This window comes from Bacillus rossius, chromosome 5, assembly GCF_032445375.1.
Source record: "Bacillus rossius redtenbacheri isolate Brsri chromosome 5, Brsri_v3, whole genome shotgun sequence".
NCBI lineage: Eukaryota > Metazoa > Arthropoda > Insecta > Phasmatodea > Bacillidae > Bacillus > Bacillus rossius.
In genome coordinates this window covers 49,392,679-49,413,856 of record NC_086333.1, presented here as the reverse complement: position 1 = coordinate 49,413,856, position 21,178 = coordinate 49,392,679, and the positions used below count along the sequence as shown (strand labels likewise).

The window sequence follows — 21,178 nt, the reverse complement described above, 5'->3', positions numbered from 1 at the left end:
CAAGCAAAGAGTGGAAAACAATTTTCTTCATAATTTGGTTGTTCTGTTTCCGTTAGTGCCACATGACGAGAAGGCGGTTGGTCCTAATAGCATCCCACACGATGGTTTATAATGTTTTCTTGCTTTGAGCGTAGTCTGCTGATGCAGCTCAGTCGAGCGTTTTGAGCAAACGTAGTTTTTCTCTCGAGAACCGTTCATAACTTTGTAGGGAGTTGTAATAATGAGAGTGACATTTAACGCATGGCGTACACCCTGAATTAGAGCATTTGTAATTATCTCCAAACTATATTTCAGATCGGTTAAAAATGCTCCACATGAATCCGTAAATTCATGCAGTTTGATTCGGTAACTAAAATAAGCTGAATTTAAAGAGATTTCCACTGATTTTCGCAGTGAATGTTACTGATTTGCCAAGTGGTAAAATTTCGTCAGCAGATTTTGATGTCAATTTTGTTTCAGTCAACTTATAAAATTTGATTTAGATTTAAAGTTTATATTTATCCTTTAATGTCTTATCTCCGACTTAAATAAAACCGTTTTTCGATATCAAAAGTAAAAGAAAGGCATGTATTGAAAAATATTTGTTGAAATCAAAATGGCGTCTTTCCGTCTCTATATTTCTCCCTTAATAAACCCCTATGGTTGTAAATATTGAAAACAAAAAATGACTGGAGGCGCAGTTCGTATCCGCGCCGTAGATTTTTCGTGAAAACATCGGGATAAAAAAAAATATATGTGCGTGGAGTCCACATGCGAAAGAAGTGAAACCTATTGCTTATTATATTACTAGATGAAGTATCCGTCGTTGCCTGGGCTAAACACATCGTGAAGGGGCTTCTTATAGTAAAATAAAGAATTACAAATATCACAATGCAATAGCCGTTGCCATGGCGACGAAGTAAAGTGGTATCGTGAAAAGACTCCAATTTACTCATTGTAAACGCATGTCTCCTTCCTGTCTGCCGTCCAGCATTTGAAACACGTCGTCTTTGGGATTCTTCAGGCGTATCTGCAGCTACCGATGACGCATGTCGCTCGGCATCTAAAGCCTGACGGGCTTGAGTCTGCTCTAAGTTCTCTGCTGCTCTTTGAGCTGCGTGACGCTCAGCATCTAAAATCTGCTGGGTCCGTGTCTGCTCTTCAGATTCTTGGGTTCTAGCTACTTTCGCAGCTCGAGCTTTGCTAGAGCTACGTGCTACATTAGATTTATTCTTGTGAGGCATACCGGCAGCAGTAGGTACCTTAAAAAGAAAAAATAAAGCGTAAGAATATTTTTTCCTGCGATGAAGCTATCGTAAGTTTTACAGAAATCTCTAATATACTCACTAAGTAACTACTTAATAAGAATCATACTGAAAATTAACTAAGTACTTTACTTTACCTACCTTCCTACTAAGTAACTACATATATGAAAACTACAATAAATGAAGAAAACTATTTTATTTAAAGTTTATCTTTGTCCTAAAGTCCTGACCAGGATCACGATAAAATCATAATTTCTAACTTTATAGTTTAAACATACAACAAAAATACAGCAAACAAAAACTTTAAATAACCAAGCATTGTTGGTTATTTGTCTCAATGGCAACGGGTGTTAGTAACCCAATGCAATCTATCGGCACTCGAAGAAAACTTACCAAGGAGAAGGTTGTACATGACCGTGTGGCGGACAAAGAGAAATATACACACTCACTGATAGTATCTCTATTACCTACCTTCTATAATTTTCTATTATAAATATGAACTAACCTCTTTTTCATTCCCTGAATAATGGAATTTCATAATTATATGTAGCCTTTGTCTTATTCCGTGTCAAATTTCACTCACATCTGTTGAGCGGTTCAGGCGTGAAAGAGTAAAACAAAGAAATGATTTGAGTCCCCACACAACCTTTCATCCACTTTTCACCCCCTTCAAATTTTATTTTCGGTACAAAAAGTAGCTTATGTCCTTCTCAAAGGTTCAATCTATGTCTATACCAAAATTCATCAAAAATTGGTTCAGAGTTTTAGGCGTGAAAAGGTAACAGACAGATTTACTTTCGCATTTATAATATTAAGTATGGATTAGGTATATAAAAACATTATCTCTTTGGCTGAGGTCCAGATAAAACAAATGCTAGTATGCGAGCGCTAAATTATGCTATTGCGCAGATGTGCAAGTATGCTGCGTCATTCCTACCTCTTCCCTACAGTCTCCTCCTCTAACGGTTTCCTCGCCACGTACCTAACTTTTCCCCTCGTGCGATCGGAATTTTTGTAACGCATTAAAATTGTAGCCCCCTCAGCAAAGAAGTTTCACTTCAATAAGTGTTTTGTATTAATATGTTATTTATTTATCAATCTAACAATCACGCATGCGCAGGTACTGGTACGATGACGTCACAGACAAACAAATACTGCACGACAAACATGTACATATATGTATCCGTTGTGGGCTCAATCATTGTTGACGCATTTATAGTTTTTTGTTTTCCTTTTCCACGCTGCATAAGCTTTTGCATTCGCTAGGCACTATTTTTTTTTTTTTAATTTTGTAGGCTTTTTGGATCCTTTTCGACGTGATATTTCTCTGACTTGCGTTTTATATAATTTCGAGCATATTTATGAGTCATATTGGACGACATCCTTAATTATTTTGTAATTTTCAATTTAATACCGATTTTCACTTATTTTCCGGCGAATATTTTTATCTTTTCACTTTGGGCGAGTTTAGTGCTCCACAAGCTTTTCACGATGACACCCGAATCCATGTTCTAGCTAAACTCGTTTCCACGCTACACAAATTTAAATATTTACACAAAGCTATTTCGTAACAATCACGCGCATGCGTCTACGCGACAAACACGTACAGACATGATATACCCGTTGTGGGCTCAACCATTGTTGACGCATTAAATAGTCTCGTAGTTATTAACGATTAAAATCTGTAGGTATTTCGTCACACAAAAACGTTCGACCGACTATCACTGTAACGAGCGAATAGGCGTCTTCACCTCAAAAAAAACAAACATAATAGTACTTAATATTTATTTTGAACTCGAGTAGCCCGTGACTAACTTTTGACCGGGGGCAGAGTGCACCCACACACCTTCCCTCAACTCTTTCTTCTCTGGCGGGCTTGTCTGGTAGTAGTAGGGATGGGTAGTTCGCGAACTACCAGTTCATTTGGAACTGTTCTGACGAGCGAACTAGGTGACTAGTTCGTTGTTACCAAAAACAATCGTTCTTTCGTTCTTTGCGTGTTTCTCTTCTCCTACTGTTTGGTCCTTACTGTGCATGCGCGAAAGATCCCTAGGTGACTAGTTCATCCTGGGACCGCTACTGCTCTGATACAAAAGTATCGGATATTTGTAACTAGGTACATTACTGTATCAGTATCAGGTTGGAACAGATACCGAAAATTGCTGTAACAACCCACCTCTATTCCTGGGACCGCTACTGCTCTGATACAAAAGTTTCAGATACTTGTAACTAGGTACATTACTGTATCAGTATCAGGTTGGAACAGAAACCGAAAATTGCTGTAACAACCCACCTCTACTAGTTCGCTGTTACCAAAAACAATCGTTCTTTCGTTCTTTGCGTGCTTCTCGTCTCCTACTCTGTTTGGTCCTTACTGCGCATGCGCGAAAGATTAACCCCCCCCCCCCCCCCAATCATACCACTGTCGCCCAATATGCCATGTCTTTCTTTCTTGCTTTCTTCCCTCTCTTACGTTTGTTCTTTATTTGGTCTCGCTTCGTCAGTTCCAAGCAGAGACGTTCCAAGTACTGATCTGAACTACGAAGACCGAAGAGAAAGGGAGTACATATACACACTGAACTAGAAAGTTCAAAGACATAGATAGTTCATACCATAGGCGTGCGCAGGACTTCAGTATTGGTGGTGCCAGATTACACAACAGCCCTGTCATTCACGGACCCCGAGCCTAAAGCGGGGGGTCCGGGGGTCCTCCCCCGGAAAAATTTGGATTTGAAAGCGCAAAATGGTGCTATTTAAGGTGTTTCCGAACAAAACCATTAAATACACTGATGTAAAAATTTTAACATTTTTTATGACAAATTATGGCTTTGAACGTTATAATCACCAGGAAAACTACTAAACTATTTACAGTTTTAAGCTTTGTTGAGCCATAAAGTAAATTGCACAAATTGTTTGCACGGAATTCATGCTGGTGGCTTTGAAAAACCGTACTTACATGTTTTCTGAAGACGCCAAATAAATGCTAGAAAATACATTCTCAAATGTTAAGTTTTAAAATCAACAAATCAAGGGAGTTTTTGCAACATACCTTAAATATGTAAAATATTAAAATAATAAAAATACACAAATAAGAGTGTGGCAAAAGTTTTAACTTTTGGAATACAACAAAAATGTTTTGTCGGCGACTGCATATAAGTCATCGAGTAAGCCTATCCTTTTAACTAACTAAACTCTCTCTCTTTTTTTAAATAAACCCTGGTGGACGGCGGCCATTATTCCGTGCGCCTGCCGAGTGGAGTGAACAGTGGACACCGAGCGCGCATTCTATGTAATTCGAGGAGAACAATGAGAAGTATTTACATTTCAGAAGTTTCGTAGCCGCGGCCCGCGTGTACAACACAAGTAATTGCAACTGGCTTGTTTCCGTGTGTATAGTTGGTTCGATTGATTATTGATATACTGACAGTGTTATGAGCACATATCTGTAACTCGACACGATTGGAAAACATATATATATTTTTTTAAATAATACGGATTTTTGTAAGTATGTATTATTTCTGCTTGTAAAAAACAAAATAACGTTAACCCTAATGGTGGTGCCAAGGCACCTGTGGCACCTACTGTGCGCACGCCTATGGAGTTTATTTAATTGTGTAGTTAGGCTGTCGGTCATTATTTTCGTTTCGTTCTTTCTTGCGAAATGATGTATCGTTTGACGATCGTGAACTCTTAATTTTTATCTAATATTCTTTAGACATTTACATTACATATTGGCATTAAAAAACGTGTCACGTAAATAAGTGTAATTACGTTAAATTTCAGATAGCCTATACAATCTGAAATTAAACTTTAATTACACATAGACCACACATTACAAAACTACACTAAAATTTAAAGAAACATAATAAAACTTACCTAATACGAAAAAAATCAGCTTAGGTTGTCACAGATGAGAAAACACTATACTATTATTTTGTTTTGTACACATGTGAAAATAAGCACTTTACTTGCAGAAAATAAATTAATACACAATCAAAAATGTAAGAAGTGTGTGAAAGAAAAACAATATGATAGTCGCTCATTTGTAATGGGAGATATTGTTTACAAGCATCGGATTACTGTGTGCCTCTTTTATTTATAGAAAAAGAAATGCCCATAAAACAAAAAGTCTGTAACGATTGTGTTGGTGTCATGTATGGAATATTTTGTTTAAACATTGGAAACCGCGATACAGTCCGCGACCGATGTAGTTCAATAGAACGGTTCCTAAAGAACTAGTCTTTGAAGTGACTAGTTCCGAACGAACTAGTTCTTTCCAAAGAACTATATTTCCCATCCCTAGGTAGTAGCATGTCATTCGCAGCAGCGCTGCTGTCGTGAAATACGAGCCAGCACAGGCGCCCCCCCCCCCCCCCTAGACACCGCCCTAGTCCCTCGCACTATTTCCGTTCTGCGTCGCTTTGTCACGACCCCCCTCAAGGGGGGTATACTTTCCCGTCCACACTAGGTTTTCCCCCTTTTCCCTTCTTCCGTTACCAAAAAAAAAATTATCAAATTTCCTATACTGCCAGTTGAGCGTGATGCATTTCGAAGAACCCACCCTCCCCATTAATCACAATATCTTCGATGGTAAATGTTCGGTTTCCTATTCCGTCTTCTCAGAGAAACTTAAGATATCCATAACCATGTTTTACTCCTTTGACGGTATGATGTTATAGATACATGTCAAAGCAATGGTATCATGAATCATGTATTTTAATTTCTGTGTTTAGCCTAAAACTACTCCATTTTCATGTTAATGTACTCGTAGTCTATAGTCGTGGCGTGGGAATGGGGTGATACGCTGGTAGAAATATGTGAACATTTACTGACTTTTCTACTTTATAATTCACCTCAAATAAACGAGGTGTTCATCATAGTTACAATGACTAAACCTGCGTTTAAACCACCAGACTTTGCGGGGTTTTAATATTTTGGAGACCTTGGGTTCTTTTACAAAAGATTACTTTGAAAACCAGTTGCCAAGAAATAATTTGTAACGCAAGAAAGATATTGTAACTTTGTACAACACACTACTATGGTTATTTCTGCATGTATGAAATACCTTTTTCGAGATAACTCAAGTATTTCTTACGAAAATTGGCGCATAATTTTATATTTTAATTGATGTTTCATTCAAGAATAGTTTTTTTAACCATTTAAATTATAATCGAACTTTAATTTGTTTTATTATGCTTATTTATGTGCGCAGTTAATACTGAAAAGCTGTTCAGGGAATGGTTATAAATAAATTTAAATATTAGAGGTACTGAGACGACACGAAAGCATAAATGCCCGGGTAAGAATCAGAACACAGTTTAACTGCTAACACTATTTTGTAGTGATACAGTTGTTTTCATGAAAATGTACAAATTCCCAAATATCTGAAATTTTACATGAGTAGTTCTGTTCCATTAAAAAAAAAAAAAAAATACAGTTTACTCAATTTCCGGACATACTGTATTTCTACGAAGCAAAATCCGTTGTGGCATCGACCTCAGTGGTGGGCTTACAACTGAAAAGGCGCACGTATATGTCCAATGTTCCGTATAAATGAGGAGGGGGAGACATCCGCCACGTTTCCTGCTACTGAGTGCCGAATCCGATCGGCGTGCTGGTCGCACGAACGAGATGCATTGATCCTTTTCTCTCCCCCTCTCCTCCTCATTCTTCGTCTCCCTCTTTTCTCTCAATTTCTACCTTGCTCTCTTCCCCCCTCTACCTATCCCTCTCTCTTTCACCCTTCCACTCTTACTACTCCTACTTCTCCCACCGTTCCACAATTCCAGTCCACGGCTCCGGAGTTCTTCGTATATCTCTCGCGAGGACTCTCATCACATACACACACGTCTCGCAATTGTAGGTCATTCACTTAGCCGAGACGTCGTAAGTTTTCGTGCAAATATTTATTTTCTGTGCGCGGCGCAGTCGCGTGTGCGCGTCATTCCTCTGCGTGTTGAGAGCGATAGCGCGCCACCCCGTGTTCTGAAAGATCGCCGTTGCAGTGTTGGAGATATGCGTGCCATTTGCTAATTGTTAGGTTGGTGGAGGGTGACACAATTAACCCTTGGTATAGGCTATGTTGTTAATATTTTAGTCTTAACTCTAATTTAGACTTTAAGGAATTCATTTTGACAGGAGTTTTAAAATTTTAATGGTGGTAACGTTTTAACACGGGAGCATGTTGAACGTTTGTTTGGTTTTACACTAATTGCAGATTTTTAAGTAGATATATTTTGAAAATGAGATCATAGAAACAATATTACATGCATTGCTCAGCTGTGGCTTTCCAGAAAATGAACATGTGGTGAGCACAACATAAAAAGTCCGATGAAAATTCTATTTATGAATATTTTTTTGACTTTTTTACAAATAGCAGATGACAAGAATCATATTTTGTCAACGTGATATGATACATAACATAAAATGCAATTTTTTTTGTAGTGAATAAAACGAGCAAATTGGTATAGACAAAAAATAATATCGAGTGAATTCGAGCCCAGTTGTGAGGTGAAAATTTGGTGAATGAATGTTGAGTTGAGACCCTGGGACCTCAATGTTATGTCACTCGATTACCTCGCACATTAATTTTTTCACAGAATTAATATCATTACTGGATATTTGAAGGTTTTTTAAATGCCCTTCTAGTAGTAGTTGCGGATTAAAAATATATTTTAAAATTAATTTTGAAAATTTGAGCCCGTTCACTGGTTGTATAAATAATGTTCAAAATATACTAAATTAAAATATAACCAAGTTTCTTCTACATAGTTGCCTTTTTATGAAAAAAACAAAAAAGCACACAAATTCAATGAATTTCATTGCGTTCTTTATTTAATACTTTATTTATTGTTTACAATTAGTTGTTCACCTCCAACTTCGAAGACGTGTACCGGCCTTGGGAAACATTTTAGAACATGATACGTGCTGATATTTTCAACTTATTGTGTCCGGCAGCCGAAGTATGTTGGTGGATTTCAGACCGATCATGTAAATATAGGTTCGTAACTTACATTTAATGTTAAGGAACGTAACAAAAACAAATTTTGGTAGGAAACTTTCGACTTACTGGCCCTGAGCTAGTAGAGGGATAGCTCCTTTCCCGTGTTCTCTGCGTGTTCTGAGGAGTTCCAGAGATGTAAGAGGCCCGGATGGGCGCCACTACTGCCTGCTGGAGGGGCTAAGCCGGCAGGGTAGTTATTGGTTGCTGAATAGCCTAGGAGTTGGGTGGTGTCGATTCTGTGATGGTTGGCCTCAGCCTCTCTCCGACGCCTCCGGACCGCGATGGAACTTCGTATCCGTTTCCCTCGCCATATGGGGCCACGCCATTTCCCGTAGGATCCAGCCCCACGGGGGAGTATATGCCAGCCCGCGCAAGGGCGAAGCGTTTGATGTTAAATATATATGTGTGTGTTTGCACTCATTTTGTCAAGCAAATTTACACTAACTTTCGTATAGTAGTAAAAAAACTAATTATTTCAGGTTTTGTTGTCAGAATTTTGTAACATCATTGAAGGTACCAACTCAATGTTTCCTTCTTTTTTTTTTGGGGGGGGGGGGGGAGAATGAAAATAGCGACCTATTATATTTGTAAATTCGTAAACAGAAGATTCAGAATCCTTTAAATCTGTTTCTTAATTCTTAAGAAAGTTAAGAGGAATTTAATTCTTACTTTTTTTTCTTACATCGTTCTGTCCATATTTTGTTTATTTATATATATTCACACGTGGCACCAAATTGTTTCAGTTGTCTATAGTAACTTCTCAGTTTGTATCAAAATAATAGACAGAACCTCAATTTCTTGTGTTGCAACTAGAAGTTCCGTCTCTCCAACTACTAGTGAATTATGGTTGAATATGGTAGCTATTCGAAATAAGTAGCTGCTGGGATACCTTTATTACATGTAGCTTGACAAATTTTTTAAATTGCGATAGTGGGGAAAATATTTTAGCCTGCATAACTGTGCGGAAGTATTTCATTGCCTGTTTCATCTGTAGTAAGTATGCGAACTTTTTTTTTTTAATTTGACTTGAATACACTAAAAGGCCAAGAAAATTCAACATTTCAGGAACATCGCAGTCTTATGAGTTCTGACCTCCGTGTGATTTCATTTTTTTTACGTTTGAGTCTTTTAATTGCATATTTGTATTTAGGTACCACAACAGTACCTACTTACAATGTCTGTCCTGAAATAATTATAATTTTTTGCTGTAAGGGCATCTAGCAACACGTAGGCCAGGAACCTTGAGAACAGAAACTACTTCTTGGCTTTGGAGTTGAGGCCACCTTTGAGTATTGATTAATTGCCCGGCTTTTCGGCTTGCCTTGTTGAACTCAACGCTGTTAAAAATTACAGTAAATTTACGGACATTTCAACGAAGAATTTAACTCAAATAAACAAAGTGTTCTTCGTTATTTCAAATAACCGAATCTTCGCTAGAAACTACGCCGTATTTAGACTTCCGAGTTGTATGTTTCGTTATAAACAAAGGTAAATACACACTTGGACAAAAGAAGAATGTTCTTACTGTAAACTTACCCAGTTTTTGAACATTTTGTTAATATATCAGGAGTATTCTTTTGGACTCGTGTTCAAAGCAAGTGGAATCAGTATCCGTAAATTCACGAAGATAGCTTTAAAAATACGAAAATCCCTGGCAAATTTGTAACAAATCATCGTAAACTTAAGGTGAAAATTTTTACCACGTTACTAGTATGTAATAGCCGGTCCTGTGGCTGGCTTCTGGCTGAGCTGCGTGAGGTGTCGACCGCCAGCTTCGATTGTGATCCATCTTGGATGACTTTGTTTTGACCTTGACCCCGGTGGCCATATTGTATCTGCCATCTTGGATCCGCCATTTTGAATTATATAATTTTCCGCCATCGAACGCCCCACTCATAGCGTTGCAATTTTCGTTTCGATCGTATCTTAAAATTTCATAATTTTAACTTAGAAAATCGGGTAAAATTATAAAATTTATAACAAATTTAATTAATTAAATTTTAATAAAATATTGCCATTATCTTGGAATGTAACACCCCACTCACTAGCATTGCAATTTTTTATGGCCGCCATATTGAAAATTCGTAATTTTTATACTAACAATTTAGGAAAAATTTTATTAATAAAATTTTAATATAAAAAACTTTCACTATATTGAAAACTGTCCGCTTCTTGATAATCCTTAATTTTTATTATATTTTATCGGGAAAAATTTTCATAATTTAATTTATATAAAAGGTACTGAGTTCAAATCTGGCGAGGGCAAAAAAAAAATAGCGACGGATCCTTCCTCCACAGAAGGCACTGGCAGATTGACCTCCCACCACTAATATATAATTCCAAAGCAATTATGTCAGCCAGTATGACGTCATGACAACCATATTGTTTTCGTCTGCTAACAGGGCGCTGCCGCCTTATTAGTTTAATTTTTTCCCCGCTAGATTGAAGTATTCATTTATTACTGCGACACCTGACATTTTAGAAATATGTAATTATTAAGCAATATAAATTCTAAAAAAAAAATTCAAAATTCATAAAAAAAATTACTTGTTTAAATAATGATTGATTCGATCACCCCGGTACGATCCCAAAAAAAGATAATTTAATTAAAATTACTGAAAAAAGTGACCGGTTCGAGAAATAAAAATACCACAAAATAAGAAATAAAAATCTATTGCATAAAATCTACAACTACAAAAAATAAACAAATTACTAGCTTTTCTCGATTTCTGCATGTGATACCCACGAATTAAAGCTAAGTGGGAACCCCTACCACTTGATGTAGGATCGTCCATTTATTCGTTTGAGAATCTTCTCCACCAAGTATGTATCGGGATACATCGTAGGTTGAATCTCTTCGACATAGAAGCCACCACGAATGGGCTTAGTTTTCGAAATAATACGCTTATTGTTTATTCAGTAAAGACCGTAGCAACGCGTTTATAGAAGTTTCCAAGTCCTTCCGGGCATGGACATTTTCCATTTATAATATTTCTTCCGCCGTCAATGTACGAAAAAAAAAAATTAAAATTAAAATTAAAAAAAAAATGGTGATGAATAAAGGAGGATAGATGATGTGACTCGCGAGTTACTTGGTAGAATGGAAGAGCAAAATAAATTTTCCGAATCACTTCTGCTTTTAATACAGAAAAAGTCGCCTCTCTTTACTTCCTTGAAATTATTCACATGGCCACTAAAACTCATATTTTTATCTTTCGATAAACTATTCTCAGTAATGATAATATATTTAATCATTAGGAACCGCGATTAATTACAATATCACACGTAATTACGGTAAGAATTTGTCAGCGGACTCCGTGTCGCGACAGTCCTGCAAGTTGTTCGTAAGTAAAACACCACGCAGCGCCACCAGTACGATTTTCAGATCCGTGCCTAGTGCCTATACCCCCAGTAGCGGATCCAGAGGGGGGGGGCTAAGGGGCTGAAGCCCCCTCCAAAAGCATCTGGGTCCACTATTGTTTTAGTGTTTGCCTTGATAAAGCCTAGCCTCAGGTGGATCAAGCCCCTCCCAAACCAAAATCCTGGATCCGCCACTGTACCCCGTAAGTAAATGTTCGTAATACAGTTTCACTGAGGGGTCTAGCTTTACTGAGGAAGGTTTACGGTATTAAATTCCCTTGAGCTAGACGGGATTGACGCAGTAGATAAGCGATACTTAGGGGTGGAAGGAGGGAGGGGGTAGGATGTTTGATGTTCAGGCGAGTGAAGGATCGTAATTTATGCAACGTCTCCCCTCCCACCACCTCTGACACTTAACTCTCATCACGTGTTCATTGATAATGCGGGTGAAAGTTGGCTCCCGTTATCAGCGCGCGCGCCTAATGCCTTCATCAACAGTCTGGAAGACCGCGGCAACGCCCGGGCGCTGGTAGAGCGTGAATAGCAACCAGGAGGAGGGGTGGGACCGGGGTTGTCTGCGGTGGAAGATGGATTATTCCAAACTTCACGTCGCGTCCGCGCTAACATGTTTTGTGACGCCTGCAAGTCGAAAATGGGACGCTAGAGTTTATAAACCTGTTGTACTAAGGTGATATAGCAAAGAAGACCTATAGGTATAAGACAGCTTGGGCGCTGATCCCGGGGGAGGGGGGGGGGGAGGGTGATGTTCCCTGGTTTAAGAAGCCCATCACAGTAAGTAGGGGGGGGGGGGGGTACTTGCAAAATCGTTACTGTGAAACGAGGTTTATAAGCATAAACGTTAAAACTATGTTTTATGGAAAATGTCCTGTATATTTTAAAATTTTCTAATTTTTGTATGCATATAGGCAGCCCAAATAAGGGTAGTATACAACTTACGAGCACCCTGTCTAAATAAGACTTGTGTCGGATAAAACTGACGCGCAAAGCTCTTGAGCCGTGTCCGCAGGCCCCTATTCGAATCCTACAGATTTGCGCCCCTATGAGACAGTATTTTTTTTTTTGTTAAAAAGGAGGGGGGGGGGGTGGTTGGAGAGATTACATAATGGTTTCTACAGTTTTTATACTGTGGCCATATTTTTTAATCTTGTAAAATAGTAATTTTGTTTTCTGTAAGGCAATGATTACACATTAGAAATTTACAAAGCTCAAAACATATTACCATCTATCGACATTATTATTACAGTTGTGAATTCAGTCCCAAAAAATTTATTCAGTACTAATTGTCACTGACTTCACAGAGGGAAATTGTTTGTAGGAGCCATTCGCTAATAACTTTATACATGACATGAAATTATAAACTCTACTTTAACGAATTTTTGATATATGTTTGGTCAAAAAACTGTTAAAACCATGATGGCATCTTTTGGTTTATATCAGATTTTATTACGAATCTATTTCCTCATTACTTATGTATTACTATTATTCATTATCCTCTATTTTACACTTTTATTATTTTTGTGTCGGTTTGTCGTCCATCTACATTATCTAAATGTGTTAAAATAATTTGCAAAACACAAATAATTCAATCTTCATTCCATCCTCGAACTTTTAAAAGTTTAACTGAAAAACTATTGTAATGTCTTGTATTGTTAATAACCATTAGACACACAAAACATTCCGCATTATCGTTTGGCAACACACTAGACTGCAAACGGTAATGAATTTAATAACCTCTGTCATTGTTTGCCAGTTTATGTGGCGCGAATTCCTTTAGAAACCATCTGCCAAGAAATAATTTATAATGCTACAAGAATTCTACTGTAAATTTGTACATGTATGAAAAACGTTTTTGGAAACAATACTGATTATATGTAGTCGCGTTTACGAAAAAAATATTAAATAATGATGATAATGATGATACTTTTTTAAAACCATGGGAAAGATAATTGAATATTCAACAATTGTCCTTTATTTTTATCATGCTTTTTAATGTGTGCAGTTAATGCTGGAAACCTATTCAGGGAACGGTTTACAAATGACTTTAACTATTGGAGGTACTGGGACAACACCAAAGCACAAATCCCGGGTAATAGTCTGAACCCAGTATTAATTATTATTTGTAGCGATACAGTCGCTTTCATGTAAATATACAAATTTACAAATATTTTGAATTTTACATGATGATTTCAGTAAAATTTACAAAAATAAAATGTGCTCGTGGAGTCAACGTACGACAGAAGTGTAACTAACTGCTTGCTTTTTAGGTATAGATAGAGATAAATTATTTTCATTTTCGATCAAACTATCCACATAAAAATGATTGATAATTATAAACTCAATTGCATAAATCAGCAACTCTTTTCCACGCGATTAAATAAATTGTAGATTCTTTAAATATAAAATAAAATAATTATTGCAGCGTCAATCGTCAGCCGTTACGAAAACTGAGGAGTAGACAAACACAAGCAGAGTTACGAGAATTCCCGTAGCATCACTGCTACGTCATTCTACCTCTTCCTTGCCGTCTTTGCTTCCGGCCGTTACAACCAGCATATAGCATGCTCCGCTACGTACCTCTCACCCCTCCTCCCCGTGTTGTCTTCTCATTAGACCGTTAGTGCATGCGTTGGAGTGGCGTCGCCGCTGACGCACTCTCCTGCTCTACCGGTTCCCCCACCACGTAATGCTCGAAAATTGTAGCCCCTCAGTAAAGAAGTTTCACTTCAAAAAACATTTACAGTGCAACCAGGGCAGATAGGGTGCGATGTGGCAGAGGTCAATCAACAAACGACACTTTCCTGATCATGTACAATAATTTGGCGTGCACCCTGGTGCCAGTAAATAACGAGAATTTTGCAGGTCTTTAGTAGTCATACCAACCCACCCCAAAAAAATTGACGTTCAGAAACACAAAAATTTCCAAAAGAAAGTTCGCAGTATTTCCCGAGAGAAATATAGCTTTACTGTGTTCTTTGAACGATTCTTGCAACGAGAAGATTGATTTCAAACATTTTTATGCACGTACTCCATTGCTGGTTTTTCACTGTATGTAATAAGAAACCACAATAATGGACAATAAAGATGAATACGAAAGCCACAGAAAAATATGCCATCGTATGATTTTGCATTGTTCCCCCCCCCCCCCTTCCCCTGATTGTATTTGTATTAATCTTTCTTGTCAGTTATTGTGGTTTATTTGGGACGTACAGTGAAAACCAGCAATCACGTATGTCTATAAAACTGTTTTCAATCAGAGCTTTACTATCCAAGCATCCAAGCACAGTAGTTGATTACTTGGTGGAATCGTTATGAAAAATCGTCGCTTCAGGGAAGGGGGGCTAATATGTAGTAGGATTCGCAGGAATGGGGAAGACGTGGACTCTGAGGTCCAAGGGTTTATTGCGCATGTCTGTATTCTTCCCTCATTAAAAACAAAGAGACTCACTTTTCACATATATTATGTTAACTAGGTAAATAGAGCCGAGCTGCATATGTTTTCGCAATTATTAATCAGTGACTAAAGAGTGGAGCATAAAATAGTCCAATGTTCTTTTCATTATAGGAGGGAGGAGGGGGGAGGATTAATACCCATGCTTCAGGAGACGTGCAAGTTGATTTTTTTTGTTGCGAATTCAGAATCGTGCAGGTATGTCGATCGCTCACTGGCTCAGTCTTTTACGTCTTTCAGAGATAGCGGCTTTTGGCTTCCAGCTTGCAGATAAACCCTGCAGACTCATTGGACTGTGTTAATATTATGTATTATTTTTATTTCTCGGAACATTTTTAACGGTTTTGTTTGTTTTTTAAAACAAATTATTTTCAAATTGATTTTGTAATTTTTTTAAGTTAGTTATTAGCATATAATGTTTAAATGTTACGTTTTTGAACATATAGGCTAACCTTTTTATTTTTCAGTTTTTCATTTACCTTGGTTATTACTTTCTTTGTTTTGTTTTGTTTTGTTTTGTTTCTGTTGCTCCTTTTATTTGGTATGATTTATTTATTTTGTTTTCTTTTTTTCTTTACCCAGCTCCAGGCGAGCGTCTCAGGATATTTCCCGAACCAGCGAAAATGTCGTCCCGTGGCAAAGGTGAGTTCTCAAAATTTTCGTGGTTTGGTGGTGATGGTGGTGCTAACAGTAAGTGGTTTGCATGTCTGATTTTAGGTAGATTCCAGAGAAATACTACCTTTTGTTATCGTTTTCTTGATACGACTTCTGGAAAATATGTACATAGTTGTTTCGTATCATGGTATCTAAACCCACAAACCATCATTAACTCAAAACACTATAAATATATGTATATAATTTTTTTTGGACATAATAACTACCATTATTATGAAAAAAAAATATATTTTAGACTTCTATACAAAATAAAAGTATTGTTGCAAATGGGAAATACAAATCCGAAAGGATAGCCCAAATTATTAACTAGATATTTATTTATGATCAATTATGTACTCTTACTAAAACATACGAGTCTCTTAGTCGTAACTGACAACTAATTAAATGACTATCCACAATCATAAGCCCACAGTATACTCTCCCTACTGGAGCTCAGCTCAACAGTGGCTTTCTCTGCTGATCGTCTCTTGCCACGCACCTCCGTCCCGGCACACTGCTTCGCACTACTAACTCGTCCGCCGTGAAAGTCGGCGACCTTATGAAGAATATTACGTTTTTCACACATACATATTTCCAAAAATGCATGTTAAAGCACAAAAGAAAGATGTTTAGGCTAATATAAGAAAAAAGACAAAACAGCGTATGTCATTGAAAAATCTTAGTATTTAGTTGTGTAGTGTGATGTTTTAGAACTGACAAGAAAAAGCTTGAACTTGTAAAATCTTATGATGTTTGGGGGAAACTAGAAAAAAAAATGATCTGCCCAGAGCACAAGCTACCTGAAATCGGGGCCTGGAAGGAATTCGAATAAACATTTACCAAACGCCTAATGTCGTGAGGTTGGCAACATGTTTAGCTAGTTTTCTCGAACAGACTTGTACTAAATAGTATCTAATAGCGGTAGAAAGTCATGCAAATTTTCATGACTATGATCACAACTCTAAAATAACTTTTTAGTAAATATATTTTTAACGACAGAACAAATATTGATCGTAGTTAAAAATTTGGACAAAACCAATCAAAACAGAGGGGGAAAAAATGTATGTGTGCTACACGTTTAAAAAAAAAGCTTTGGAATGATATTCTACGTATTCTGTTGACGCTTGGTGTCAATCCTATGAGTATGTGTATTTATATGTATGAAAAACGTAATATTCTTCATAAGATCGTAGACTTTCGTGATCATTTCAAGAAAAGATAAATTCGATAAGCAGTAGTATTAAAACACCCATCAAACATAAATAGGGATGATAGGGTACAAATTAAGCAGAATTTGGGAACCACTATTCATAAATCCTTTAAACCCAGCTCTACATCCAACAAAAGACAGATTGCCTCTGATTGGTCAGACAGCACAGCCAACCTGAAAAAAAGAGACCACCTGAGGCCGGTCCCACCGGAAAATACACACCAGTCCACTCAATTCAAGCTTCAACTCTGGTTACCAAGTTTATGCACAGAATTCCAAAGTAAACAATATGTGCCCAGATGGTGCCTAGTATACATGTTAAAAATCAAAATCAAATGAAAGATAACCTAATGACTAGTTCTTAACCAGGTGGCAGGAAAAACATAAACAAGAAAATAAGTAGGTTAACTATAATCGTTTTATTGTGCTCTTCAAAAAAGGCAAATATTTATGGCAATAAATAGATAATTATCATGTTTCTACTTTATTGGTTGTTGGAAAACATCACAATCCAAAATATAAGCCAACTAGGCAAAAACATTTATGGCTGTATATCTCAACATAATTATACGTGCCAAAATATATAAATAAATATCATTTAACAACACAGGCGATTGGAGAGCTAAATAAACGAAAACTATTAATTTAAATCAATATGGCCGCCACAAGAGCATTCAATAAACTCTTTAACACTAATTGTAACCAGGAAAACATCGCAAGAAAAATAAACTAAGGCTAAACAATGCCACATCAAACAAAGTTATAACTACCATTTAAATGTTAAGTTCAACAATAACATCATTTAGAATTTTACTGCTGGCCATTACAAATACTTAACTCTTCCCATTCAGACTCGCTTCCTCTCTCTCTCGGCGTGTATTATTCCTCCATGGTCGGCTGATGGTCCTGCTTCTCCATAACTAACTGCCCAAAACACGAGTATATATACCCTAAATTTGCCTCCCTTCTCCTCAATTGCCACTCAATTCTCCAGGAGAATATCGAGTTTTAGAGAATGTTACCGAAAGTTCTGGAATGATCTTCACTACAGTCAAAACAATCGATACACAGACGAGTCTTGGTTATTTCTTCTTCTTCTTCTTCTTCTTCCTAAGAACTCGGTTTGAGAAATAAGTTTTGAGCTGTTTCGGAAGGAACCCTGATGTTTTTTCTTGAAGTGCCACAGTATTTACTAGCACACATCAGTACCTTATCTATGACTTGTGATGGTCATATATGATGTAATACCCTCAGAAATGTAAACAGGTAAGGTTAGTGTTTCTCTCGTTTCCTTAAATGTTTTTAAATGAAGAAAATAAAACATCAAACGTCTGGTGACCAAATACACACGGTCACACACCACAGATTGGCCAGCAGCCCCAACCAATCACATAGACCCAGCTCCGATTGCCAACCAACCAACCAACCAACCAGAATAAAGGAATGCTCTGATAGACCCACAGCTGCAGCCAATCAGAAAAAAAAAACCTCTCAGACGAGAATATTTAAAGGCAGCAGAATTTGTAAGAAATTCAGCTACCCAGAAAATGCCGACTGCAAGGTCGATCAAAAGGTCGGTGAAATTTTTCCCTTCGGCGCGGCTAGAATTCAGAAGCCAAGCAACTTCAGCGTAATATTCTTTTGTAAGTATTTTTTATATGTCTTCTGTCATCATCACAGCAATTAAGTTCTTCACGGTGAGCTAAACGTGTTTTTGACGAGTATTTTATCGAATTTTACTAAATGTGAAAGTTTTTTTTTTAGTTCCTCGTTACAAATAATGTGGAATAGCCAAGTCTCGTGTATTTTTCCGTCGCGTAGCTGACGAGAATGGAGCTAAAAAAAATTATTTTAAAAGTTTTGAACATCGATCCTTTACTTTTTTTTTCCTCTGTCCGAATACTCATTTACAGTCTTGTCATCGATGAGTTAAAGTGAAAACTATTTCCAACTCCCGTAATCGAAGGCATATTTTTTATTAATTCCTATAAGTTGTACTTCTGCGTTGCTTGGTTTGAAATTGCATGGTGGTGATTGAACTGCGATCTAGTCGGGATAACGGTAACATAACGGGTAAATGCAGAGCTAAATGTACCTAATCATAGCAACTTTTACAGCTTACAGCTTTACTCTGCGCGTGTTTTAGGTAGATTTCGAATTAATACTACCAATTGTAGCCGTTACCATGGTGCGACTTCGGAAAATTATTATGTAGTTTTGGTTTCATGGTCGTAAGCATAATATCATATTCGTTAAGACATTCAATGCTGGTTGCATTGAGTTCAAAAACATTCAAAATATTTTCGCTGTATGGAATATGAGAAAATGTTTAATCGATATATTTTTTTTAATATTAACGAACAATCTCGTGCATTGAGTTCTTAAAATGTTTTATGATTTTATAGATTTTTCCAAAACATTTCCAGAAGAAATAGGTACTTCGAAATCTACCAACGCCTGTAGGCTGTGCCAAAAGAGATTTTTTCATTTTCATTGTCTGCCTATCCCCGCAAAGCTGCTGCCGTCTGGATTTTAGGCAAGTAATTTTATAGTGTTACCTTCATTTTTCGTTACCTACAATTTTCATTACCTAAATTTTTCGGTACCGACTTTTGGTTGTGTCTTAATGACGACGTCGCCTGAACTACCGTACTGGTTGTCAAGATGTTTCACATCAAAAAGTAATACAGCAACCAGGCCCCCGAAATGTCGCGAAGTCTTGTGTTGCCTTCTCGATCGCCTAACTTCTTTTTTTTTTTTTTTATCCGTAGTGTTCTCTGCGTTTATTTTTGCTGTGCGCCACTTCTCGCCGGCCCCAGACAGCCCGCGAGGATGTAGGTGTCTGCTGTGCCGAGAAGAGTTAGCGCACGTGCCGAGGTGTCTGCTGTGCCGAGAAGTGTTAGCGCACGTGCCGCTCAGGGCGACTCGTTTCCCGCGAGGCACGGCGACACGTACCGTTGAGCATCGACGACTTTTGTTTTTACATTTTTGATCCGACATGATGATGACATCCCGAGACCGATATTTCAGTATATTTTTATTAATTAGTGAATTAAATAGGTCTGTACGTTTACTTGAACATCAAAATTCTAAAGTGGAAGTATAAATGCCGATATCCAGAAAAAACCACATTCAAGACACACGTACCAAGATCAATACTTCGGAAGACGACATCTCGAGAGCGATACGTCGAGGGTGACATCTCGAGGTCGACACTTCGAGAAAGACAGTACGCAGAGGAAAACTCGAGTGCGACAGTCCGAGGGCGATATGTCAAGGCCGACACCTCGAAACCGATGTGTAGAGAGGTAAAGGTCGGAAGTTTATTGAAACCGTCGACATCATCTACATGTGAAAGGTGTTCGTCGATCTGCTCCAGGTCCGGACGTCTGTCGCTCAGCACCAGCTGCACGTTGAAGATGGAGGACCGACGACAAAGTGAACGCCCACTATAAAAGCATGTTCTTCGAACGCCACCGTACTGTTGCAATATTGTTTCGGGCACGTATCAAAAGCACCGTGTTACCTAAATTCATGAGATACCCAAATGATATTTCTTCTAGTCGTCTCAATTCCCGTTCTCCAGCGTGGGAGGTGATTACAACTATTCCATGCTCAAGGCATCTTGAACCAAATAAACGACCATAGTAGTATAGGATAGGGCATCCTGCGCCAGGCTTCAGGCTGTGGATTGTGTGGATTGTGATTGTCTGTCCGCCATCTTGGATTGTGACGTCACGGCGGCCATCTTGGATGACCTTGACCTTGACCTTTGACCTTGGCCTGGAATTTGATCCTCAAAAATCGCCAAAAATGACCAAAATTTGGGCAAAAATTGCCCAAAATTCCTCAAAAATCGCCATAATTTCAATTTTTTTGAAAAAAATTTCCGCCAAAAAATCTCAAATAATTCCACGGTTCAAAAATTAGGATTTCGAAAATCCTCAAAAGTCGCTTTGCCCTAGAAAAAACGAAAACTCCTAAAAGCGGCTTAAAACTCCTAAGAGCTAGCCGCTTATAAGCCGCCGACCTTGAAAATAAGGATGTCATGGCAGCCATATTGTATGATGACGTCACCGTTGCAAATTTTGTTACGGCCGCCATCTTTAACTTTTTTATTTATTATCCGGTTTTAATGAAAAAAAAATTAAAAATTATAAAAAAATCCATTTAATAAAATTTTAATAAAAGATTTATAAAAATTATATTTTTACGACACGGAGTTCGGAGTCCTCGGT

The 21,178-nt window shown here is 37.6% G+C and overlaps 1 protein-coding gene across 3 annotated transcripts in view; it reads left to right on the top strand.

The window, feature by feature from the left end:
• The window catches only part of LOC134531781 (nuclear receptor coactivator 7), a 667,626-nt gene that overhangs the window by 312,296 nt on the left and 334,152 nt on the right, over positions 1-21,178 (top strand). For all 3 annotated transcript variants that reach the window (XM_063367692.1, XM_063367693.1, XM_063367694.1), the window contains one exon: positions 15,659-15,718. In XM_063367692.1, the coding sequence (XP_063223762.1) occupies positions 15,659-15,718 (60 nt within the window). The remainder of the gene's footprint in view (positions 1-15,658; positions 15,719-21,178) is intronic.